This window comes from Carassius gibelio, chromosome A16 (assembly GCF_023724105.1).
Source record: "Carassius gibelio isolate Cgi1373 ecotype wild population from Czech Republic chromosome A16, carGib1.2-hapl.c, whole genome shotgun sequence".
In the NCBI taxonomy this organism is placed as follows: domain Eukaryota; kingdom Metazoa; phylum Chordata; class Actinopteri; order Cypriniformes; family Cyprinidae; genus Carassius; species Carassius gibelio.
In genome coordinates, this window is record NC_068386.1 from 24,543,077 (window position 1) to 24,569,929 (window position 26,853).

Genomic DNA, 26,853 nt, shown 5'->3' on the forward strand with positions numbered 1-26,853 from the left:
GCAAAAAGTGGTGTCTTTCCCCAGTGTTAAATCAAGATAATTTCAGAAGAAAAATTTGTCTTTTTGTTTAGGATTAAAACAAACATTTGCTCGTGGGATCAGAAAAATGAACTTGATTCAAAGGAAAAACGAGTTTTCATACATCATTTTAACTTTTTGACTTTTTAACTTTACTTTTCCATCTCAAGTAAATGTATCTTCATTTAAGGATGCTTAAATAACTACAAGACAAAAATACTGGAGAAGCACTTTTTTGCAGTGCTTTCAACATTTCATGCTATAACTTTATGAATGCAAGAATGTTGGCTCAGCTCTAACACCTTTTAAGGCCTTAACTTGTGGAAGGGGAATTAAGAATTTTTTAGACTTTTTATTTAAGTGAATAATTTTAATTAGATTTTTCATTTTAAAGGTCCCCTTCTTCGTGATCCCATGTTTTAAACTTTAGTTAGTGTGTAATGTTGTTGTTAGAGTATAAATAATATCTTAAAATTTTAAAGCTCAAAGTTCAATGCCAAGCGAGATATTTTATTTAACAGAATTCGTCTACAAAAAAAAGGACCTGTTTGGACTACAGCCCTCTAGTTCCTGTAGTAATGACGTCACTAAAACAGTTTTTTGACTAGTCTCCGCCCACATCAATACACAAACAGGGGGGCTTGGCCTTGTTGCGCTCCGATGGACAAGGAGGAAGAGCTGCGTTTCTGTTTGTTGCAATGTCGTCGAAACACTGTTATTTTCATCTCTGAGTCCAATCATCTTTGTTTGGGCTTCCCAGGGACGCTGTACTTGAAGATTAATGGTTACAATTTATGTTTAACTTGGTTCCAGAAAATTATATTCCACATGTTAAACTATGTGCAGCACATTTTTCTGAGGACAGCTTCCTCAATCTCAATCAGTTTAATGCCGGATTCACACAAAGATTATTCTTGAAAGATGGAACAGTTCCCTCTTTGTCTGAAGAAGGCGTTGTTTATGGACCACAACCGGTAAGTGTATTTTATTATTTAAGTTGGTGTATTTAACAGTTTCTGTAACTTATTACACAAAGGGCAATGCTGTTTAGCTTTGTTAACTAGATGTTAGGGCTGTGCAAAAAAAACGAATGCGATTTTCATGCGCATCTCGTCAGTAAAAACGCTCCTGTGATTATAAGTACTTCTCCAGCATGTGCGTTCTAGTCCAATCGCGTTTCCAGGAGGTTAACGTGTGCTCAGCTGCTGTCGAATCACAGCACAGGAACTGCTGGCCCAATCAGAACTCGTTACGTATTTCTGAAGGAGGGACTTTATAGAACAAGGAAGACATCAGCCCGTTTTTATGAAAAAAGCGGTATACAGATTGTGAATTGTGTGAAAAATACTGTTTTTTTTTACACGCGAAACATGAACACGTTATATTACACACTGTAAACACAATCAAAGCTTCAAAAAAGCACTTTCAGCAGAAAAATGGGACCTTTAAAGTTTTAGAAATTTTGATTTTTTTTTTTGTGGATTTGTTTAATGATTTATGATCTTTTTATATATTTTAAGTTTTGTTTATCAAGACTTTCAATGGAAGGACAGAGACATCTCAGGTGTCATTAAAATCATCTTCACTTGTGTTTAGAATATGAAGTCTTATGAGTTTGACATGACATGAGGATGAGTAAATGATGACAGAATTGACCATTTTGGGTGAACTATCGTTTTAAGTTTGTGTTGTTTTAGTTGATTTAGTTTTTGTTATTTTAGTATTTCAACTTAAACCAAATCAAAATGATTTTATTTCCCAACTAATGTTCATTTCAAGTAATAAATATTTTTATGGTTTTATTTAATAATAACCCTGCTTTATATTTAAAATATTATTTTTTATAGTGAAATTATATTTTTTATTAAAACAAAAGTCTACTTGTCTGTAAAAATAATGATGTTTACACATATTTTCAAGGTGAAGCGTGTAGCATCATCAAACAATGAGGTAATTATTTAAGCATTTTCAAACAGGTATCCTTAACACTTCCTGTTTTGCGTCTGGTCAGATAAACTGTTAATCCGCACCATACTCTGGAGTCAATGTTGCTGGGCTAGCTTAAATGCTCCAACAAACAGAGCAATGATTGGATAATGCTTCACGGCTTTATGAAATTTGGGGTAATCAACCTACAAATGTCTTATTGCCTCAAAGATAAATAATTTTTAAGACTTTAAGCACTTGATGTGGGCCAGTAAGCACCAGTAACGGGGGTTCCTTGCTATTCTATTAACAGTACTGGGAATTGTTCGCTAGAATTATTGGCAGGTATTTTAACGCACTGGTTCTCTCTCATCAGCAGATCCCTAAACAGCTAGCGGCTATGAATCAGCTATAGTGTGAACATCACTGAAAAACTGTTGATCACCAAGATTCACCGTAGCATTTCTACATGATTCAGAATGTCTGATGAAAAATTGTCTGGTGTGCAGGATGTTTTCAGTGCAACTGATGCAGTTCTTAATACACTACTGAATAGAACAGGATGTTACGCAAGTTTTGGAACATAACTGAATTTAACAAGCCTCATTGGCAGAGTAAGAAATGGCTTCCCACTGCCAAAGCATTCTGGATATACAGTTTACTGTATATGGTGGAATGACAGTGAGCATATATAAGTAATGCAAATAAAGTTTTGTTTAGAAACTGTTGGAGTTTGACTCCAGTTTTCCTGTGCTCAAGCTGAGTGTGTTTTAGTGTTGTTTTACTGAAGTAAAATATGGAAATCAAACACACTGGGATGTTTTTAAATGATCTGACTGTGCACAATCCAGCTGACTGTGCAAACTGAGAACTGCACGCACACTAATATGTCATGTTTGGAGGAAATTATGTAAAAAAAAATTATAAAGTGTAGCAAGATCCCATTATGCAAATACAGATGTGAATTACACAAATTCAGATGGGCAGTCCAGTTGAACACATCCCTATCGAGCCCTCTGTTTCTCAATCTGTTTGCACCGCTACATTGATTTGTTCTATATTGAAATTATTTTGCCTGTATGATGAGAAACACTTGAATGAATGTATTTTTCTTGTGATTTTAACTTGTGAACTTCTTCAGTAATGTGTAAAAACAACCCGGCATGCAGTCACTTGAAATAATATTCAAAATGAGCTCAGCTGGAATCCAGACACAAAAATCAGCTCAGATATGAGCGGTTTGGTCACTACATTATTCCCATACTGTGTCATTTCTTACTAATGATGACTCCTATTATTCTAGCATGTGAAAAATAGTCATAATAAATAATGAGTCTGTGTTTGCACTACTGACTGGAAGTGTATATTCTCACTGTGCCCATTAAATATGATATTTGCACTATCTTTGATGAATGAAGGCCTTTCAGTGTCTGTAAAGTCATACTCAGTGTCCAGACGGTGCATGTTGGTACTGGCCTGTAGCCTCACCACATCTACAGGACTTTAAACCTGCTCACCACTTCCCCCCAATAACCATTAATGAAGCTACTGTTCGAGCGAACCTCCAAACACATGTACAGCAGATTTCATGCGAGCTATAATACGGTGGAGGGGGAAAAAACAGACAGAACAGAAGTGAGAGATACCTCGCTCTGCAGGAAATGGGACGATGCCAAACAGACCAGATTCCAGCTCCAAACCACAGAGTGGAGTGGCATTCCTGTGATGGCTCTACCTGCCACTTCAGCCGGACCACAGGATCTACAGCCAAACCAGACTCCATGGAACAGCCATCACAGCCTGCAGAATGTGCTCCACTGATCACTTTAAAGTGGTAAGCGTTTCAGGCTATGACATGTACACAATAAGTAGAGTCTTTGTGAGGTGAAACACATCTTGATGAATCAAGGTTTATACAGGTGGCAAAAACTGCAGATTTTTTCACACTAAACACATTAGTTCCAGCAGGTGCAACATACAAAGAAAACTTAATAGTTAATTCTAAGTCAAATAAGCAGATACTTTAAAAGTAATAGTTGAAAATTCTAGTTGAAAAAAAAAAAGTAAAAAAAAAAGTAAGGTGCTTTTTCTAGTTTTGGATTCTTCGAAATGCATATTTTGAGTTCAGTTATGGGATGCTTCTATTCAGCAAGGATGCATTCAATTGATCAATAACTGGCAAGTATCCCGTGTGTATTTGTGTTTGCACTCTGGACGGTGTGAAAAGTTACAAAAGCACAAAAAAAAAAAAAAAAAATTATGGCTGTCATGAATAAAGTGAAAATGAATCGAAGTGTGCCAATTGCAGCATTAAATTTTGATCTGCATCATATTTATTTTTAAGTGTTGTTATAATGTTGCACATTTTAACCAATCACACATGCTTCTGTTGAGCTTATAAATGCAGTGACCAATCATTAGCGTTCCTCGCTGAAAAGCCAGAGTTTATTTTATTGTGCAGGCCAGCTGACTGAATTCTGCTCACTTATGAATTCTCTCATTATAAACCACAAAGTGCTGACGTGCATACAATGTAAGAGATTAATTCATTACAGTGTATTTATAGAGTTTTAGTGTTTTTAATTTTTTAAGTGTTCTTAAAATCACGCTAGACTGAAGTCAGCGATAACATTCTTTGATAATGTAGCCTAAATGTTCTTTGCTCACTTTCTTTTTATAATTCATTTGTTTGAATAAGCGTGGAAATTAAATCGTTACAATTAACAGGTCTAACTTACAATGTTTTTATTAAATTGTGACCACATTAAATACAAATTTGTTCATTTAAAAAATATTTTATAACATGACACCAATTATCTGGCACTTACCTAAAAAGATGGGTTTATGATGTGCGTTGTTAACAGATTACACTAACATTAGATTACTTAGGCTATAGCCTTAACCCAGAGTTGGGTCAACCTTCGCCTATGGAAACATTTTTTTTTTCAAAAGCACCCCGCCCATATATATACATTACATCTTATGACGACATGAGGGACAAAAAATGGTGATTATTCTATTGTATATATTGTATTGTATATAGGGAAGCAGTGGTCATTGTCCAGCATTGTGGATGTTCTAAAGGGAAAGTTTCTTCAGGATCCAGGAGCGTAGTAACTCCAGTTCTTGTCGACACAACTGATGGTTGAGGTCTGGGATGGAATGGAAAGACGTGTTGAGGCCAGCCTTCTTCAACAGTGAGTTGGTCTCCTCGCCCCAGCTATGGAAAACCAGCTCATCCGCTGTGCCATGACACTGAAGGAGCTCAGGTAGAGGGCGCTGGGATGCATCTTCTACTGCCTGTGCAGAAGGTCAAACAGATTCTTTAACTAGTGCTTGACATCATGATATTTCAAAATTTTTTGTCATAAGGCATTCTGAAGGGTATTAACTACCTGATATACAACCGAGTCTTTGTTAAGAAAGCTGGACAGAGCGAAGATGCCGGCAACATCCTGGTGGTACCTGCAAACCAGGTGTAATGCCATGGCACCACCCATCGAGAAGCCACCTAGTATCAAACATACACACATTAGACAAGCATTCAGTGGCTTTGTATTAAAACCTGTTGAGCTGATTCTCCCTGTGGTATTATATACTATACTTACGTTAAAAACTTCACTCTGCTAGTCATGACGTGCAATGCTTTCAAATTGCAAAAAAATTGTGATCTTAGCAGCCAGCATATATGACTACACTTTTTAACACACTTGAGCACATTTTGTAAAAAAAAAAAAAAAAAAAAAAAAAGGGGTAAATTTAGAAGTATTAATGTAAAGTACATTTTAAATAATTGTAATCTTTTTTTTTAATTTATCTTGATTTATCTTGTGTTGACAAACTTAAAAAAAAAACATGTAAACTTTTGTGTCATTCAATATTATATTTAAGGTTAATAAATTTTATCTGTACTAAAATGCAATTTCATCATTACAAATATGTTTACAGTGGGTATAGAAAGAATCAATCCCCTGTAAAATAATCACATTTTGTTGCTTTGCAGCCTGAAATGAAGACAGACACAGTTTTTGTTCAGCTGTATTTAGTCAGTGAGACTTATACCATCCAAGTGAAAGATAAAACACCAACATGACATATATATATATATATATATATATATATATATAAAAACAGAATCACTGAGCTGGAAAAAGGATCACCCCTTGTGTCAGTCAGTATTTTGTTGAACCACCCTTTGGTTTAATTACAGCCTTTATTCTTTTAGGATTTTTCTACTAACTTTGGAACATTTGTCCACTCTTCTTTGTAGAACTGCTCAAGTTCAGTTTCATTTGATACTGAGTGTTTGTGGACTGCAGTCTTTCAGTCATTCCACAGATTTTCAGTGGGGTTTCAGTGGCTTCGAGTAGGCCATGCATATTCACCTTTTTCTCTGTGTGGTTTTGCTGTGTTCTTGGGGTCATTGTCATGTTGGAAGGTAAACCTTCTTCCCACTGAAAACTTTCTGGCAGAGGTCAGCAGATTATCTTCAAGAATTTGAAAGTGTTTTGCCCCATTAATTTTTTCTTCTATCCTAACAAGTGCTCCAGTCCCTGCTGCAGAGAAACATCCCATAACAGGACATCACCACCTCCATGCTTTACCGTAGGAATGCTGTTATTTGGATGCTGAGCTGTATTGGATGTCCGCCAGAAATTATCGTTTGGTGTTGAGGCCAAATAAATCAATTTTGGTCTTATCTGCCTCAGAATCTTCAAGGTGCGTTTTGGCAAAGCTCAGTCTGACTACATGTGGCCTTTTTTGAGGACTGACTTTTCCTGTAACCCTCCCGTACAAGCCATATTTGTGGAGAATTGATGATATTGTTGTCACATTCACCCAATGACCACTCTCTGTCATAAATTCCTGCAGTTGCTTCAGAGTTGTAGGCTGTAGGCCTCTTGGTCGCCTCTCTTGACCAGTTTCCTCCCGGCTCTTTCATCCAGTTTGGAGAGACGTCCAAACTGGAGGGTCTGTGTTGTACCAAATACCATCCACTTCTAAATAACAGACTTCACTGTGCTTCTAGGCATTGATAAAGGCTTTGAAATGTTTTTGTATCCATCTCCTGACTTGTGCCTGTACACAGCTTTATCCCAGGAGATCTTATGACAGTGTTTTACCCACCCATAGTTTTTTATTGTTTGCTTCAGTTGCACTACCATGGACTGAAATGCTCCAGGAATGCTCTTTTCATACGGAGCTGATCAAAATGAGCACAGCTGATCACAGGTGAAAGTCAGATGGATTTGTGTGTCATTGAGAAGGTGATCAGCTACACCTGATGGAGTTTACAAGTCTTTTCTTTTTCCAGCTCAGTGATTCTGTTTTTGTATAGTTTTTTTCTGACATGTTGGTATCTTTCACTTGGGACGATGTAAATAAAGCTGGATAACTCAAAAACTGTGCATCTTCATTTCAGGCTGCAAAGCGAATGAACAGAAATGAAATGAAATGAAGTACATACTTAGAAATTCATTTAACTGTATTTAACATAAATTGAAACAAATATTTTTTATTTAATAATTTCATGATTAAAGCTGCGGTAGGTAACTTTTGTAAATATATATTTTTTACATTTTTGTTAAACCTGTCATAATGTCCTGACAGTAGAATATGAGACAGATAATCTGTGAAAAAATCAAGCTCCTCTGGCTCCTCCCAGTGTCCTATTGCCATTTGCAGAAATACATCGCTCCCGGTAAGAAATCAACCAATCAGAGCTGTGGTCCGTAACTTTGTTTGTGTTCAAAATGTAGAAAAATTAATATAATAAGCGAGTACACCATGAATCCATTTTCCAAACCGTGTTTTTGGCTTGTCCTGAATCACTAGGGTGCACCTATAATAAGTGTTTATATTCGGACTATTTTAGATTGCTTCGGGGGTACCGCGGCGGAGTAACCCAGTACCTTTGTGATTCTTCATAGACATAAACAGAGAGAAGTAGTTCCGGCTACGATGTTCCTCCGCAAGACGCAAGCAGTTCTGTTTATTAACCGCTAGAACGTCAAAAGTACCCTAACGCAGCTTTAAGTTTGAACTGAACTGAGATGGGAAAGGCAACACTGTAATTGAAAATGCATAATTTTTGTGCTATCAACTTGACATGGATTTTTTTATGAAAGGCACGCAGCAAGTGGCAAATCACAGGTGGTTTTGTTTGTAAACCCTTTCAGATGCATCTGTCTTGATGAGTCATTGATTCAACCAATCAGGAGTGATTGAGTCAGGAGGACATCAATAAGTGCATGTAATTTAAAGTGGCTTACAGTAGCCAGTCTGCCCCAAACTGAAATTTAAAACAAAAAGAAAGGGGAAAGAAAGCTGGACTTCATCATAGAACCAGCATTTTTCCTCTTTCCTCTTCTGTGTTTAATCTTCCACATCTGGGCACTACATCTGGGAAAACGAACAAGTACCCATCAGTCTGTCAGAGCCATGTTGATATGGAGGATGGATGGAGTTCACATGTTCTTTATACCTCTCCTAGAGATGTTGTGAGCAACTATATCTCAGGGACTAATTAACAGGTTACAGGTCTATTACTTTTCCCTTTATGCGCTTCTCATCTACTCAAAGAGACAAAACCAATAAAATCCATCCTAATATTGAACTTATTGATGTCTACAAACTACTAAAAACTTTGCATATATGTTTGACTTTTCCCGCTTACTTTGACACCTAAAAGATTGAAAAACACAATGTATAAAATATATATAATAAAATATATGAAAGTGTTTTCCATGGAAAGTTCTGGTGCTTGTCAGTCCATCAGCTTGGGAAGTGGACTCAGCGTACAGACCACTTTGTTTCTTCGAGTGACTCCAATGAGTATTTATAGTTAATGACAAAATGTTATGATTTAGGAAGATAATATTTCAGCAGTCTCACAGGAACATGTGTTTTTTGAATCAGTTTCTTTGGAACCGAGTTCAGGGGCTTTTCTGTCCTTCCACATAGAGCCTTTTCACACAAAGACTTTTTTTTTTTGCAATTTTCACATTTTACTTGCAACCACTTCATGGTATTTATGTGTTATTGGCTTTTCGGTTAACCCTTCCTTGAATGTTACCATTTGGTTTAACCCGTTGAGCAAATCATAACCTCTTTTTAATGTCTATCCAGTCATCTTCTCACACCCTGAGAGAATTTACCTGCGTTCTTCTAAGATCTCTTTCTACTGAATGATTTTCTGCCACTTTTATCTCATTGTGATATATATTTGAACCCAATAAACCAAATACTCTGAGATGAAGCTTAACAGAAATCTGAGAATCATCCAGAAATTCTTCTTGGCCTATTCTGGCAACAAATGAAAGGAATAAGAAACTTGATAAGTTTCATTCTTCATTTTACACAACGAGGGAGAGTCTTATGAGCAGTGGTCTGAGACTCTGCTTAATTTGGAACAAGTGGAGTGTGAGAGTGTGTAAGACAGAGGCAAGCAATAAGAAAGGGAGAGAAAGATGGATGGGGAGGAAAGAGAGACTGAGAGATAAGCCAGTAGCCATACCAATAACCATCCTGTGTTTTGGGATCCCTGCTCGGATCTCCTCCTGGACAATGGAACTTAAATTTTCACACATGGAATCTATAGACTCCAAATGTTCTGGGCAATCCTGGGAAATCTTCTGACGATCGAACCACACATGAGACTGTGCCCCTCGCATGGGTGTGTATGGCCTAAATACAAAATATTGTAGCAGTGAAGTGATAATTCAATCAAAACAAAGATAAAAAAAACCTGCTAAATAAATAACTGCATTCACACAACTGTGAGAAATAACTGTGAAATGTTTGGAATTATATGGATTTCATATTTGTAAAATGTGAACATTTTTATTTACTGTATGTTATAAAGTTGTTGCAGTTAAAGTTTTAATAAATAAAATACAGTGCGATCCCACTCAAATCCAAATAGTACTTTTTTTTTGCTTTATCTGAATGGCATTTCTCTTTCACTCACTCTCAGGCTCTTCCATAAGATTTTGAGATTTTATTATTTTTGCTATTTTTTTTCAAGCCCTACATGTATACTCCTTAGTCCATTTAAGTCCCTATCATTTTTTTCCCCCCATACAAATATGGGTTAGTGGATAAAGTTTGTGAGTTAAAGGACACAAATCATGTTTCACTAGATTTTACTAGTTTTTGTTTTTTTTACTGTTAGACTATAGACTCCACAAAAACAGAAAAATATCAGACACAAACATGTGCATTTACTACGAAACCAATAATTTCTCTCACTGTTTTAATAAATGATTGTATTAAATCAATAACTGTAAAGGTGCTATGAGGGAAGGTTTACCTGGCTGGTGCTGTGGGATAAATCACCCGGATGTTTTCAAATGCCAGGTTTTGTCCCAACACATCATAAACCCACCTGCGCAAACCTGGCCCTGTGTCGCCTGAATGAAATGAATGAAAAGTTATCATGCCACCATACACCTTATACTGGACTAAATTATTCAAATGTGTCTGAATTAAACATGTCTAAACATATGGAAACAGTACAAATTATTATTTATTTTATTAGAGAGAAACATACCTACATGGACATAATAGTTGAATAAGGATATGATTACTAAGGTGTTCTGGTTTGTTAGGTTGTTATAATGTGGTTTATGGTGTGTTCTGGAGCAAGTCTAAAGAACCCAAACCTGACTCTGTAGCTGTGTCCCAAAATACATACCATACTCTATGCATTTACTGTATGCTACATACTCAACTGTCCAGCATGGAAGCCTGACTGTGCCAGTGAATAAGAAATAGAAAAGGTAACTGGCACTTTTTATCTTCATAATTACTTTTTTCCCCCTCAGAATTGACTGACAGAAACTCGCAACTGCAAATTAGAAAAGTCAGAATTGCAATATAAACCTGCAGTTCTGAATAATAAGTCAGAATTGTGAGAAATAAATCACAACTCAGTGAATCTTGTGATTCTGACTTTATAAGATGCAATTTCAGAAAGTCAGGATTGTGAGATATAAACTTGCAACTGAATGAAAATAGACTTTTTCCCCCTCAGAATTGAACTTCACTTTATAACTTATAATTCTGCCTTTTTTTCTCAAAATTATAAGATAAAGACTCGCAATTACGAGGAATACTCTGAATAGCGAGACTGCTATTTCAAGTTTATATCTCACAATTCTTAAAGTCAGAATTGTGAGTTGTAATCTCGCAATTGCAAGAAGAAAAAAATAAGCAATAACCCTTATATTTTATTATGTGGGGGAAACAGTCTAGTGAATGAATTTTATGCGGATATTTTGTCATTTATAATCGGAGTCTGATAGCCAGTCCTCCTCCCTACGTAATTAAAGCTGGGATGAAGAGTCCAACTTTCCTTTAAGTGTCTCATTCAGGTATTTTTGAAGTGCACTTTTTCTTGGAAGTAGTTTCAGTGTGAACACATTAATTACACTATTTATACTATAAAATGGTTATTTATACTATAAAATGGCATAAAGTGCAGTAGTTAGACAAATTGAGATGCACCTCATTTCGAGATATGACATTCTTTCCTTCAGTATAAATCTTTGGGATTCTTTATCACAGTGAAACATTATTATTATGTCCATAGCAGCACAAATTACAAAATGTTAATTCAAAAGGCTTATTCAAATCCCTATGTCCCCAAGTATGAACAACCGTAACAGTGATGCCTGCCTTAGAAAACCCCACTAAAAATGCTAACGTTAAATAAATACTAAAGATGTGCAGTGTGCAGGACTATGAAGATTGCGACAGAGAAACGCTTTCTCTTTGTTGTCATCTAATTTTGACATACCAGCTGTATGCTCTATGCTCGTTCTGTCGCTCACTATTTCCTATTTTTCTTTGAACACGCCAGCAGAAGTCTCACACTATACGCGATGAACTTTAAACAGGACATGTTCAACCTCACAGTTCAAAACGCGTCTGTGCACCCTTTCGTTTCATTCAGTTGCAGCGCGTGCGTGAACCGCGATGGTCTGCGGGGGTTATAGTAGGACATAACTTCTCTTTTCAAAACTGTGACAACGCGTCTGCATGAGAGAGGTTTTAATCATTTAAAAACACCTGAGCCATGAAGAAAGATGACAGAAGCTGTGTGTTTTCCAGCCTGACTCACGACACTCTTCTGTAGCTTAACCGCGGCCATATTCATCCCGTGTTATCTCGCGATACTCCGTCATCCACGTCACAGATCCCGTTCACCTTTCAACGCTGTGAAGCTTCTCATTAATAATAAATGAGGTCTGTTAAGTGTAACAACATACGTGGGCAAACAAATGCCTCATGTCTTGTGGTGGTGAGCATTGAGTGTTGCAGTAGGCTACAGCGGATTTGTTGTCAAGTAACAGAGAAGAGTTTCACTATTCATTTGCCCATTACTCCAGTTTTTGTACATGTAGCCCTCAAGCCTTGCTTCTTCTAAGTCCTAACGTTTAGTAATAATCCAAGTATTTTCAATAAAAAAGAACACAGGCACAGGTTCAGCAAGCAAAAGAGCACATAAAGACATCAACATTAAGTAGAAAACGTGTTTGAAGTTTATTGTTGCTAATATGAATTTAATAAAACCATTAGCTCTTACTGCACTGTTTGCAGCTGGCTGTAGAAATTGAACTAGAAAATCCAAAAGTAATCAAATCTGAGCTAAAATTACCAAAGTTTTTGTCATAGTCTGCACTGCATGATTTTTAGATGTAAAACATTATTGACATTGTTATTATGACATACTGATACATTTGACATCTAGTCTTTTACAGTAGTTTTAAGTGAGGTGAAAACCAGGACGTTTAAACACACTAGTTCTTTATGATCTTGTGTTATCTTTAATTTTTGTTTCTATTTGAGACCAGCATTCAGAATGAGTACTCGCCAAAGGCCAAGTGCTAGTAAAAATTAGACTGTAGACTTTGGCCAGTAAATCCAACCATTGACTGGCTGGCCAGCTGGCTGCTTAACATGAGGCATGGTTTAAACTGCATAGTGAGAACAATACTCTGACCCTTTCCCGTTTCTATTACAAGAACCTCAGAATGTAGCATATCCTGAGATTATTCAGAATATTGTTTTATGGCTGTTTAAAAATAGTTATAGCCAGGTATTTTTCTCAATTCACACCCATTTTCATTCAAGACCCACATCAGACCCTTTAGCTGAAGAAAAACACATACGTACTTGTATAAAAATCCCAGTCTAATAAAAAGTTGCACAGCTCTGTTACACTGACCATCGTTGTTTGCTCACAGAGATTTAGGAGATGTCTACAAGTTATTTTAAACACATACTCGGGTCTTATCTCTTATAAACGAAGTGTCGTTTCACTTGATTCTGGTAAATTTCAGTTGCTTTGAATGCTCAGACCACACATTCTGCATACTAAATCTCACCACCTTCCACCTTTTCTCTCACTGTGTGGGAGGGATGGACTACATTTGTGTATTACTGTGACTCTGTCTCCAATACAAATGACAGCAGGAGATCCCCCATGTGCTAAATCAGTCCTGTATCACACTGTCTGTTTATGTCTGCCCTCTATAGCTTGATAGTGGATCTGACATCTTGAGACGGGACCAGTTTTGTCAAAAAGACTGAACTGAAATGTTTAGAAAGTACATAAAATACTGTATGATAAATTGTTTATATGGTATTGACTGAGATAATGTAATTAATTTCAATTGCTTCTGAAAACAAAAAAAAACATTCAAGGTCTATGATTATTTATTTGATTCATTTGATTAATGCAGTAAGGTTTTGATCAAATGCAGTAATCATTGTATGAATGGAGTAATTGCTCAGGCTTACAGTATTTTTTTAAGTACAGTACCTCAGTGATGTAAAAAGGTGCCATTAGTTTTTTTTTTTTTTTTTTTAAGTTTACACCTTATACTTTATTAAAGCACTTACAGCAAAGTTGAACACATATCAATGAGACATTTTGAAGAACGTGGGATGTATACCATGCTGTGTAGACAAAAAACTAAACTGACACTCAAGGTTGTGGCATTTGTCCTTGCTGTGTGGGCTGTCATGGTTTGTTTCATTGCTCCAGCTGGGACAGTTTCTCTGGAAGCTTTGATTGCAATGGTTGAACTGTATTGAACTGATCTCAGAATGGTGGCCCCATTAGTGCTCAATAACTCTTTATTTACAGTATCCAGCAGGACTCCACCATCCACCATCAGCTCGGCTTGGCCTTCCTGGTAGATGTTGTGTTTCCTTCAGAGTCCTCAAAAAGCATCTTTTGGGTTTCCAAAAGGAGCTTGTTGGTAATTGTCAACACCCCAAAAGTGTCTTGGCCTGCCAAAGTATGATAAATGGGTTTGATACAGGAGATTGGTAAAGCTCCAGGAGAAGTTTGAAGCAGTGAAGAAACCTCCTCAGCCACTGATCAAAACCCAGGCATGTGTTTTGTCCAATAGTTGACAGATTGCTATATTTGTTTTGTCCCATTTTTCAGAAACTTGACATGGAAAAGACAGCTGTAAAATGTGACATTGACCCAGGAGGCTGAAGAAGTTGTCATTATGTCAAAAGGGACATTTACCTCAGAACAAGTTGTGCTGGGTGCACTAGACCTCTCTCTCCGTCATTTTCCAAGTGTCCTTTCCCAGGAACATCTAGTGATCTTTATTAGCCAGAAGATCAAGTCCCCTGCAGAGTCAGGAGCTGTACACAACAATATAGATAAAAGATAAAAACGGGAAACTTTTAAGGCATTTTGCCTCTTTGTTTAATGCATTTTGCCTCTTTGTTTACACAACAATCGTGTTTTGGGGACTGAAAACGCATATAGCATTTTTTTTTTGAAATGCCACCATTATCATTTCCGTGTAAACACCCAATACAGGAAACTTGTCATGGTAATGTCATGAGTGAGCATAGTACGTGTCGATTTAAAAAGTAATCAAACATACACAACAGTGTCGGAGTACATGGTATTGTTACTGCTCAAAAGTTTGCTAACGCTTCTTTAGCAGTGTGGATTTACTTCACCAATATTACAACCAACAGCGGAGATGCATCATATACGATTACTGTACTGTTTACTAACAAGGTGACAACGCCAACTACTGGCCAGACATAAACCAGCGCAGTTTTTTTCACGGTTATGTGTAAATGCAAATCCTTTTAAAAATGTTATGTATACGTAAAACTTAAAAAAAAACACAAGGGAAAAACTTTCCCATTTTTGACTACATCGTTGTTGTGTAAATGTAGCATCAGAGTATTCAGCTATTGGGAAGGGAGGCCTGGAAATTAACTGAATTATCCTGGAGCTTAATTAAATTATCTGCTAAATAACGATCCCGGACATGCATTTTCATGCACTGTTTTATTAATTAAACATATTCTATTATATACTGTATATATTTTATATATTCATACATTCTATAAAATACTTCTATGACACTTTGGACATATAACAAAACATGTCACATCAACTATCTTAATACCGTTCTCTGCTTTTATCATACTAGACAGTTTTAGAGGGGAGGAACTGCTCTCTGATGCCTGTGATATTTCATCACATGAGTTTTCTTTTCATGTATAAAGCATGATCTCACTGGTTCATCCCCCGTGAGGCTCTAATGGCACACAACTTTGTGCTCATCAGTCAGTGTTGATGAAAGACTTGCCACATTCACACTAAGCATAGCAATGACTAAAACAACTGACCGTTCTGAGTCATCCCATTCTGAGGTGATTTAAGTTTTCAGTGCAAATAGAGGAAGATGGCGTCCAGATGAGCTCTCAAAGCTCCTCTTTCACAGAGACGAATCTTGCAGGTCATCCTCTGGTCATTCACACATAAGAAGTCTCTCTTCAAACGAAAAACACAATGTATTATGATTTTCAGGGAGGAATTGACTAAGTGCTTGTTGATGGTGTGTTTCATTTTTGCACATTGTTTCAGGGCATGATTCACTGATAGAGTTATGGAAATCAGGTAATGGAGCAAACGTTACCAAACAATATACTGCAAGCTCATTCTTCCCCTGAATTTGATGAATAACTGCCATTATGACTGCTAGAAAAACTTATGTTTGTTTTAAATAAAGTAGTTCAGTGTTAATTGTGAAATCATGTAAATCAATTTTCTTGTCCCTTGTGAAAAAAAGTGTGTTTAATTGTATTAAATGTGAACTTGTAGGGTACTTCAAAAACACTTAAAAAAGGATACTTGAAGATAATTATAATGAAATAAATGACAACTTAACTATTCTTTTTAATAATTAATTAATTTTATAAGCGTTGTTTTTGTTCTCTCTCCTCTCTAGCATTTTAAATACAGTTGCTCCTTTATGCTGAAGTAAGGTTAAGGAAACCAGTCTGACACCATGGTATAATGAGGATACTGGCACCCTAAAGAGAGCAGCCCAAAAAATGGAGCACAACTGGAGGAAAACAAAACTAGAGATATTTCGTATTTCTTGGCAGGAAAGTATACTATCCTACAGAAAAGCATTAAAAACGGCTAGATCTGATTAATTTTCGTGTATTTTAGAAGAAAACAAACATTTACAAATGAACTGCTCTTATCATCTGATCTTGGTTGTGTCTCTCTATTAGTGCTATTGGATCTTAGGGCTGCATGCAAGACTATTGACCACAACATTCTTTTGCATAGACTAGAAAACTTTATTGGCATAAATGGAAGTGCATTAGCATGGTTTAAATCATTCTTATATGACCGCCATCAATTCGTAGCAGTGTATGAAGATGTATCATATTGATCACAAGTGCAGTATGGAGTACCTCAAGGCTCAGTGCTAGGGACATTACTCTTCAAGCTTTACGTTACCCTTGAGAGATATCATCAGTAAACGTGTCAGCTTTAGCTTTCGTTTTGCTGATGATACTCAGTCTATATTCCTTCGAGGCCCGGTGAAACATACCAATTTGAAAAACTAACGGAATGCATAGTTGATATAAAAAAACTGGATGACGAGTAATTTTTACTGCTAAATTCTGAAAAAAAAAAAAAACAGAGGTATTCCTTATAGGACCTAAAAACTCTGCATGTAATAACCTAGATCGCTGTCTAAGACTTGATGGCTGCTCTGTTAATTCTGCGTCATCAGATAGGAACCTTTCCTTAGAAATTATGGCCTATGCTCTCAATGTCAAATGCAGAAAGGTTAATCCTTTCGTTTATGACCTTAAGGTTAGATCATTGTAATGCTTTATTGGGTGGTTGTTCTGCACGCTTGGTAAACAAACTACATATAGTCCAAAATGAAGCAGCTAGAGTTCTTACTAGAGCCAGGAAGTATGACCATATTAGCCCGGTCCTGTCATCGCTGCACTGGCTCCCTATCAAACATCGTATAGATTTTAAAATCTTGCTTATAACTTATAAAAGCCCTGAATGGTTTAGCACCTCAGTATGTGAACAAGCTCTTGTTTTCCTAATTAATGCTGTTCAGTTGCTTTGACACAATCTTTTTTGTTTAAAGTGCTATAAATAAAGGTGACTTGCCTTTTAATAATCTGTTAATAAGCTTTAACACGTATTTGATGTTGACTAACATATTAACACACTTGTAGTAATTTAACCATTGCGTTATTGAATATTACATTAGGTTGGTGTATTTCAAATAAGTTAATGTATTTTAAATGTACTAAATTGCAACTTAACGTAAATTGCAAATGTGTAATTTAAAAATAATTCAATACACAACATTCAAGTTTTAATAGAATTAAATTAAATTGGAATTAAAGTATATTTTAGTTTAGCATAAATGCTTGACAGTACATTCAGCAGCAACACTTTAATCATATTTCAAAGACAACAGAATTATGAAATTAGACAGAAAGATGTACTTAATGGGTTTATAGTCATAATCATAATTTTAACCCAAGTCATAATGGGTTAAAATTGGCTATGAACTATAAAACATTTACATGTAATGGCATTTTATGTGCAATTAAGTGTCCAAAACATTACATTCAGTATATTCTTTTAAAATAATATAAATGCTCTTTATAAAAGAATGCTCAAGTGTATTTTTTCACAAGGGGTGGCAGTTTTACTTAAGTGTATATTATAGCACCTGTCTTTCATTTTGATTTTGTGATCCAGATCAAGATCTTTTGCATGAAACATTGTGCAACACTCCTTGACTGTTCTGGCGTGGCTAAAAGTATGGCGCACTTTCATCTCTCATGTGGTCTGCAAAAGCTTGGAGTAGAGCTGGTGATATCAGGACGGCTTTAACACTCCTCTCCCCCACTGATGGCTCGAACCTGTGTCCTGCTTCCACCTCTACAGCAGCATGCAATGTTGGCCTCGTACGCACAGCATTTATGGCTGTACTTCAAAGCTTCTACTGTAGCTCTGCCAGAGAGCACCACATAACTCAGCCAACATGAAATTAAAGCCTGTCGTAAATTTTGCGAAAAACTGAAACAAACATACCGAAGCCAAACACGTTTAATAAGTAGGAGAACAATGCCGTGGCCTTGTGGGTTTGTTTATTTTCTGCGTGCCGTCAGCTGTTGCAGGTTTTGCTCACTGTGTTTAACAGCATTTTCTATACGTATGCCCATGTCAATTCCATATGACAAGATATTGGGTTTTTAGGAATACGCAATGCGCAGCCAAGGAATTTTGTTGCCAATATAATTTTATTTTCAAGTTTGACTTTGATGTCGGTCAACGTTTTCTCTGTTCATTCCTTTATAGGGGAAAACTGGATATATATATATATATATATATATATATATATATATATATATATATATATATATATATATATATATATATATATATATATATATATATATATATATATATATATATATATATAATTACTTAGGTAATAAAAGGTTAATAAATAAGTAATAACGTTTCTGACAGTTCTGAAAAAAGGCAAAATTGCAAATTATAAACAGAACTGTGAGAACTTCACAATTCTGAGAAGATAAAGTCACTACTGGGAGACAAACTTGCAGATGCAAGACTGCAAGACTTTCTCTCGCAATTATGAATTTTTGTCCTGTTTTTTTTGGGGGGTGGGGGGCTTCCATATTTGTTTCCCAGCTTTCCAATAAACCTGGCATAGTTTTGCTTGTCTTTGTGACCATTTGCTTATGTTCCTCTGTTGTCACTTCAGTAAAGCATTCAAGCATCTGCTGAATGCATAAATGTAAATGCCACATCTGGTTTTAGATATTAGTATTTTCAAACTTTCATGTTACAGAGGCAATTCACAGGCAGTGGTTTGGAAAAATTTACCAAACCAAAATATAAAACTATATAGAACTATCGTTCACTCAAAAATAAAAATTCTGTCATTGTTTGGTAAGCTTCATGTTGTTCCACACCTATATGTCACTGTTTTTCAGTGGAATGCACTGTGAAGAAAGCAGTTGCAAAGGGAGGTGGGAAACCATGTTCTCATCCACACTTCATCTCTCTCACATTTGCAAATGTAACTCTATTTTGGGAAAATTTGGATAAAAAACAGCATTACAGAAATACAAACCCAATTCCAAAAAAGTTAGGACACTGGACAAATTGTGAATAAAAACAGAATGCAAAGATGTGGAAGTTTCAAAATTCAATATTTTATTCAGAATTCAAATGTTTAAACTGAGAAAATGTATCATTTTGAGGGAAAAAATAAGTTGATTTTAAATTTCATTAATACATCTCATAAAGTTGGGACAAGGCCACGTATAACACTGTGTGGCATCCCCTCTTCTTTTTATAACAGTCTGCAAACGTATGGGACTGAGGAGACAAGTTGCTCAAGTTTAGGATTAGGAATGTTGTCTCATTCTTGTCTAATACAGGCTTCTACTTGCTCAACTGTCTTAGGTCTTCTTTGTCGCATCTTCCTCTTTATGATGTGCCAAATGTTTTCTATGGGTGAAAGATCTGGACTGCAGGCTGGCCACTTCAGTACCCGGATCCTTCTTCTACGCAGCCATGATGTTGTAATTGATGCAGTGTGTGGTCTGGCATTGTCATGATGGAAAATGCAAGGTCTTCCCTGAAAGAGACGACGTCTGGATGGGAGCATATGTTGTTCTAGAACTTGGAAATACCTTTCAGCATTGATGGTGACTTTCCAGATGTGTAAGCTGCCCATGCCACACACACTCATGCAACCCCATACAACTTTAGTCTGGATGACATGGTGTCCCAGTTTTCCAAAAATAACTTCAAATTTTGATTCGTCTGAACACAGAATAGTTTTCCACTTTGCCACAGTCCATTTTAAATGAGCCTTGGCCCAAAGAAAACGCCTGCACTTCTGGATCATGTCTGGAAATGGCTTTTTTTTTAACCTATAGAGTTTTAGCCAGCAACGGCGAATGGCACGGTGGATTGTGTTCACTGACAATGTTTTCTGGAAGTATTCCTGAGCCCATGTTGTGATTTCCATTACAGTAGCATTCCTGTATGTGATGCAGTGCTGTCTGAAGGCAGAAGATCACAGGCATCCAGTATGGTTTTCTGGCCTTGACCCTTACACATAGAGATTGTTCCAGATTCTCTGAATCTTTGGATGATATTATTATTACTGTAGATGATAACTTCAAACTCTTTGCAGTTTTTCTCTGAGAAACTCCTCTCTGATATTGCTCCACTATTTTTCGCTGCAGCATTGGGGGAATTGGTGATCCTCTGCCCATCTTGACTTCTGAGAGGCACTGCCACTCTGAGAGGCTCTTTTTATACCCAGTCATGTTGCCAATTGACCTAATAAGTTGCAAATTGGTCCTCCACCTGTTGCTTATATGTACATTTAACTTTTCTGGTCTCTTATTGCTACATGTCCCAACTTTTTTGGAATGTGTAGCTCTCATGAAATCCAAAATGAGCCAATATTTGGCATATTTCAAAATGTCTCACTCAACATTTGATATATTATCTATATTCTATTGTGAATAATATAAGTTTATGAGATTTGTAAATTATTCCATTCCTTTTTTACTCACAATTTGTATACAATGTGTCCTAACTTTTTTGGAATCGGGTTTGTATTTACATGAGAGAGTCATGGACTCTTTGAGTTGACTTTAGAGGGCCATGGCACTCTGGATTCAATCTTCAGTCTTTGTTTTCATAGAACTGCAATTAGGAATAAACAAAGTAAGAAAAACAGAAGAAATCTGATGGCTCGGTCAAGGAGAGGGGACATTAAAATTATATATATATATAAAAGGAAAATTTCAAAGCTTGAGATTCATGTTGAAGGCTTGAACACACGGTGAGGCTTTATGTTGTATTAATGACTTGATGATCGTACATGTTATATTTGCCTTAAATTATGTTATGGCTTGAATTTCAATTACAATTGAGAGTCACATTCATAAGCATTTATTCAAATTTATTGGTATATTACAATTCCTTGCTGTAGGTTCATGAACTGTGTTGATATAGCCCCAAACAGGTAAAAACAATGTACTTTAGAGAGTTCTTAAGTTGGCCACTGGTCAAACGTACACTATAATATTGTGATTTATAATTGTTTGAATGTTTGAAAATATTACATTCAGTTCTTACTTAAATATTTTATTTTAAAGTATATTATTTCCGGTATGATTACTAAATAAGTAATACAAGTATGCTAAAGTGTACTTCTTTCCCACAGGGTTTGACTCCTCAGTCAGAGCAATTTTCTGACAGCACCACTAGGTCACAGTGATCTTCAGGGAAGTTGACCCAAGAATGGCTTATTTATAGTCAACTGCTTGGATTTGTAGCATATAAAATGACATGCTTTATCTTTAAACACCAGAAATATTTTTATTTTAATGGAAAATGTTTTATGTTTCACATTCAAAAATTGAAATGATGCATCCTCCCTCCTCGCGCAAGTTCACATGCAGTCTGCACTGCCAATAGAACCGCGGATGCAAGACGCTTTGTCCTCAGCTGAAATGCTATAGTCTCCAGGAGAGGGAAGGCTGGGTGGCTCCAGATCTAATTTATAAAGCCCATTCCTCCCCACCCTCTCTCTTTTGGGTCCCAGTTCATTAGTTGGCTCTTCCCAGGAGTCCACCTCTACTTCCTTCATCATATCCTGATCCTGCCTTTCACCTCGCTTTGAAATTAGACACTGGAATAGTGAAGTTATTTATTATTCTCCATCCTCCCCACTCATTCTCCTCAGGAGGAAAAGGAGATGGGGAGCGAAGAGTGAGAAGAAAAGAAGCTTTTGGTGGAAAAGGGAGTTGAAATCTCCTCCCCTCTCTCTCTGTCAACATGATATTCGTTCTTCCTCTCGATAAGTATCCAAGTCCAGCTACCGAACGCACAGTGGCCAAATCTCGACTTGGCGGCTATGCAAAGTAAAGGCATGAAGAAAGCATAAAGACAGACTTGTTCCCACAGAAGCAGACCTTGAAGTCAGGCCTGTGTTATTTTAAACAGCCATACCCTCAACAGTGATGTCGCATATACAGACCTGTTTGAGATCATCCAGTTTCTGGTACCACATGATTCTTTGAAACTTTGAGAATTTCAAGTTTACATCAAGCCAGATTTGTTTAAATCCATCTCAAGTTTCAGAGATTTCTGTGACTGCCTTCACTGTGATCTCTGATGTTTAAACGTGCAAAATGATCCTGCTTCTCAAATGTTTCTCAGTGTCTCCTCTAGAGTTTTCAAAGAGATTTCCAAGATAACAAAGTCTGCAATCAAGAGTCAGGCAGAGTAATGCAAATCCCATTACTTTCATAGATATATACATTTACTGAATGCCAGGAATTTTCTCCTATGTATCTATTCTTATTTCTTCTGAGGATGTTTTTGAAACTTTGAAATGGCAGTCTCTGAAGAGTACAGTTTTCCTCTGGATACTAAGTCAATAAGATTGTGGGGTCTGTATCTTGTAATCTTGTAATTCCATATCAGCCATAAAAAAAAATATGTTGTTGTTTTGTTTTTTCAGATGTTGATCCCTCGTCTATGGTGGTACAGCAATTATTGTGGCTTGGCATCTTGATGATTTTGGCCCAGGTTTTTCAGTAGAGCTGCTGCCAACAAATGTCAAAGCAGAGTGCATGGATCTGCTGGTAACCGAAAGCTTTTGTTTCCCCTCTCTCCTGTGAATGCCTGGCGAATGAGTCTGGGAATCTGGAAGAGCATTTCAAGTATTTGCACCCAACCAAAAATGCAGCAAAATATTACAGCAGGAAGTTTGTCAACTCAGGCTCACTTCAAAATGTGTGTGACGTTCCTGCAAAATGAGATTATATTGCACTCCATTACATTCTTGCGAGTTTTGTGACATTTTAAGAAGTGAAATGTCTAGAAGTTGGTGCTGAAAAGAATTCCATTATATTTGAAACAACTGAATATGACTCTTGTGATGTTTTATAACATTGGTTTTTGTATGTATTGCAGCAGTTTGGAAATTAAATGGCTAAAAGGTTAATGCTCTGGCATGCTTAAAAATAATATACCACCTGCACTGAACCTAACTGATAATGTTAACAAATGCAAATGTGAGATAAAAATGCATTTGCTAAAGGAGCCATGCCATTTTAGCTTCTAGAAATCTTTAAAGTCCTTTATTGTCACTCCTTATTACAGGACTCGTACCCAAGCTATCCACATTGCTAATGCAGTGTTGTACCAGGGACAACAAGACACGCATGAAGCTCACTGGATGCTCTCCATCATTGATGGCTGGATGGCAGCAGCTTCTCAACAAGTGCCAGTCAAAAGAGTGTGAAAGTGACTGTGGCGGATATGCGCTAGAACAGGGAGAGCCACCAACACAAGCACAACTTCCGCCTTATATTCAGTTATTGCTGAACAAGATGCAGGTGCTTGGGGGTGGAGCTCAACCTCGGGAGAAAAAGATGAAATCAATATGTACACGTACACAATACCCACAAATAAACAAAACATTGACCGTGACACCTTCTACCCTTCCTCACCACATTCTACAGAGGAACACAGCTGACCAGCTGCATCACTGTCTGGTACGGGAACTCTAATACAACAGACCAGTAATACAACAACAGTGAACACAGCTGCAAAGATCATTGGTGCCCTCTCCCCTCCATCCTTGACATTTTCCTTACACGATGCTCCAGCAAAGCCAACAGTTTCGTGAAGGATCCCACCAATCCCTCTCACAGACTCTTCCAGCTCCTACCATCAGGTGATGGTACCAGAGCATCAGAACTCGCTCAACAGCTTTTTCCCCCAGGCTGTGAGAGCCCTGAACTCAAATCAACTCAAACCCCCTACCTCGTGAAACACGAACAGAATGTTTTTTTTTTTTGTGTGTGTATTTTGTCTTGTGAGTCGCAGTGTTTTTGTACGTCTTCATGACATCTACTTGTCTTTAAGCACACATACAGCCGTGAGTTTCAGCTGGATGTTGGTAGAATACAATTTTTAGAGTTAAACTCTGTGCATGCAAGGGCTGCAGGACCTCGGTCCACTCCAGAGGCCTACACCCTCACTGACCACCACTACTGCATCTCGCCCACAGCGGAGAGCTCTCGTTGAGGGAGGAAAAACCTGTGGCATCGGGCTTTGTGTTTACCTCAATGATGCGTGGTGCTACGATGCTGTTGTGGTCTGCAAACACTGCTCACCCCTGGTGGAGTTTATGATTATTAAGTATATCACCTACCCTACCTTTAACCCACTATTACATAAAAAAAAAAAATAAATAAATAAAAAAAAAACACTAGCTACACTTAACCTAACCAATGGTACAAACACAAATGTGAGATAAATGTGCACTTGCTGTGGGAGCCATGCCATTTTATCTTTGAGCTCCTTTTCTGTGACTCATATTTGACAGGACTCATATCCATGTGCTCCACACCACAAGTGTATTGCACAGGTTTGAATAAGAAATGTTTTGAGGTCACAACACAGTAATATGCAAGGAAATGTGCGAAAATATGACAGCTGCAAACTTGTATTTTGCAAAAATGGTAGAGGCATGTTATTTCAATGAGGCTGAGTTGAATTAAATTATTCAACAAAATCCAGATTTGGAGAAGGATAAAGATTAGACTGTTCCAACCTCTCTGTTCAAGTCAACAAACTCATTATCCACCGAGATATAATCTAGATGTGGAAACTGATATGATAGAAGAGATTCAGGAGACCAGTTTGGACAAAGCAGCGCGATTCAAAATCACATATTCATTGAAGAAAGAATGTACTATCTGAAGTGACACTCTGAGTGGGGTAACGTAGATTAAACAGCTCTCATAAAGGTTTGTGCCTCTCAGGTTACTGACTCGCGTGTGGAGTGCTTTAACTTAAGACAGAATTGTTTTTCAATGGATGGGGCTAAGTGGCTTTGTGTTTTCAGGTGTTTAAGACATAGGTCACCCAAAAATAAAATTCTGTCATCGCTCAACCTCATTCTGACCCTGTATTATTTTCTTCTGTGAGGCACAAAAGGAATTTCCATTTAGCTTTAGATTTCTACACAATGGATTTAAAAAATTTTAAAAAGTGATTTTCATTAGTTTTCATTACATATGATATCATAAGCCAACCTATCAAATGATTCAGGAGACTTGGAATATAGCGCACATGTTTTTTAAGTAACTTCTGTTACTCACACATTTTCCATGATATCTTCTTTAGAATAAAGAAAATACTACTAGTTTTGAATGACACAGAGTGAGTAAATGTTGACAAAATATCAATTTTTGGCCTTTAGAACAGTTGACCAGAACTGGAGATTGCACAGAAGTGATGGTGAACCTCTTCGTACCAGGCTTATAACATCCTCCCTGTTTCAAGGGCGTCTGGAGAGGGAAGGAGGTTTAGGGGCGAAGGGTCATAAATCTCTGTTATTGATGCGTCACTGACATATGAGATCCCTGGGGAAGCCCGCTCTCATATATTCAAGCTCAAGTTCAGCACATTTCTTCATGAGGCGTAAAGCAGGGGTCAAGTGTCAAAGACCCTGTCAAGAAGAAGGGGTCAGGGGCATTTAACCAAGCTGGGACAATGCGATCTGTTGTCCTTGAACGTTTCTTACAATATTCATTCAGAATTACAGATGATGAGAGTTTTTTTCTATGTTGAAATTATTTACATAGTTTAATGTATAGAAACAACTATAAGTAAAGCAAGACTAGAAGACTAGAAACACTAAGGTGTTTTCAGAGCATTGTAATGTTTGTTTGAGAAGTTTGACATATCTGAAGAAGACGGGCTGGAGGTTTGGAAACATTATTATTGTTGCAATTCAATGTGTTTCTGTGCAAAATACACATCTGCTTATGCACTTCAGTGCTATTCTATTCGATGTTTGTGGACTTCTGCAGCACAAAATGGGTCTCTTACAGATTGTCTAACTTTGTTTCCCTTTAAAGGAAAATTGGTGTTGATTTATACTTCCAAGCTTCAAAGACTGTTCGATATATGTCATAAAATTCTCCTTACGACTATATGCACCTAAATTTTATTTATTTATTTTTAATGGGAAAAAGTAGATTAGATGTTTTGCTTAAAGGGGTCATATGATGTTGCTACAAAGAACATTATTTAGTGTATTTGGTGTAATGAAATGTGTTTATGTGGTTTAAGGTTCAAAAACATATTATTTAAGAGCTCTTAACTCCCCAAAGAGAAAGGAGAAATAAATTCTTGAAATCTCATCATATGACCCCTTGATCTCATTTTGTGTTTCACATAAGAAAGAACAATATAGGATCAGAATGACACAATGGTTTTGTTTTCAATCAGTTATTTTAAAATCATTGTAATGCTACTGTAGCTTTTGTTAATATTCTGAATTAAATAACATTTTTATATTTTCTGTTTTCACTTTGTTTTGTTTTTTGTCAAATTTGATTTGGCTTTTTTATTGTCTATATAAAATTTATTAATTTGTGTTTATCAGGTTTTGACTCAACTTAGATGAAAATGAGAAATGTTACCATGGCAATTATATG

The 26,853-nt window shown here is 36.8% G+C and overlaps 1 protein-coding gene across 1 annotated transcript; it reads right to left on the bottom strand.

Annotated features, from left to right (window-relative positions):
- Positions 1-4,674: 4,674 nt before the first annotated feature.
- Positions 4,675-12,164, bottom strand: lyplal1 (lysophospholipase like 1). Its single transcript, XM_052618976.1, has 5 exons — positions 12,016-12,164; positions 10,256-10,355; positions 9,461-9,630; positions 5,340-5,455; positions 4,675-5,244 (listed from the first exon to the last, which is right to left on the bottom strand). Exons 1-5 carry the CDS (start codon positions 12,101-12,103, stop codon positions 5,023-5,025), a joined length of 696 nt encoding a protein of 231 aa, XP_052474936.1. The 5' UTR covers positions 12,104-12,164; the 3' UTR covers positions 4,675-5,022.
- Between the last annotated feature and the right edge of the window lie 14,689 nt (positions 12,165-26,853).

Coding starts and splice junctions, on each gene's coding strand:
- lyplal1 (XM_052618976.1), bottom strand. CDS start 12,103: ATGAATATGGCCGCGGTTAAGCTACAGAAGAGTGTCGTGAGTCAGGCT. Junction 10,356..12,015: donor CATCTTTCTTCATGGCTCAG/GTGTTTTTAAAT, acceptor CATTTCATTCAG/GCGACACAGGGCCAGGTTTG. Junction 9,631..10,255: donor TATCCCACAGCACCAGCCAG/GTAAACCTTCCC, acceptor TTTTGTATTTAG/GCCATACACACCCATGCGAG.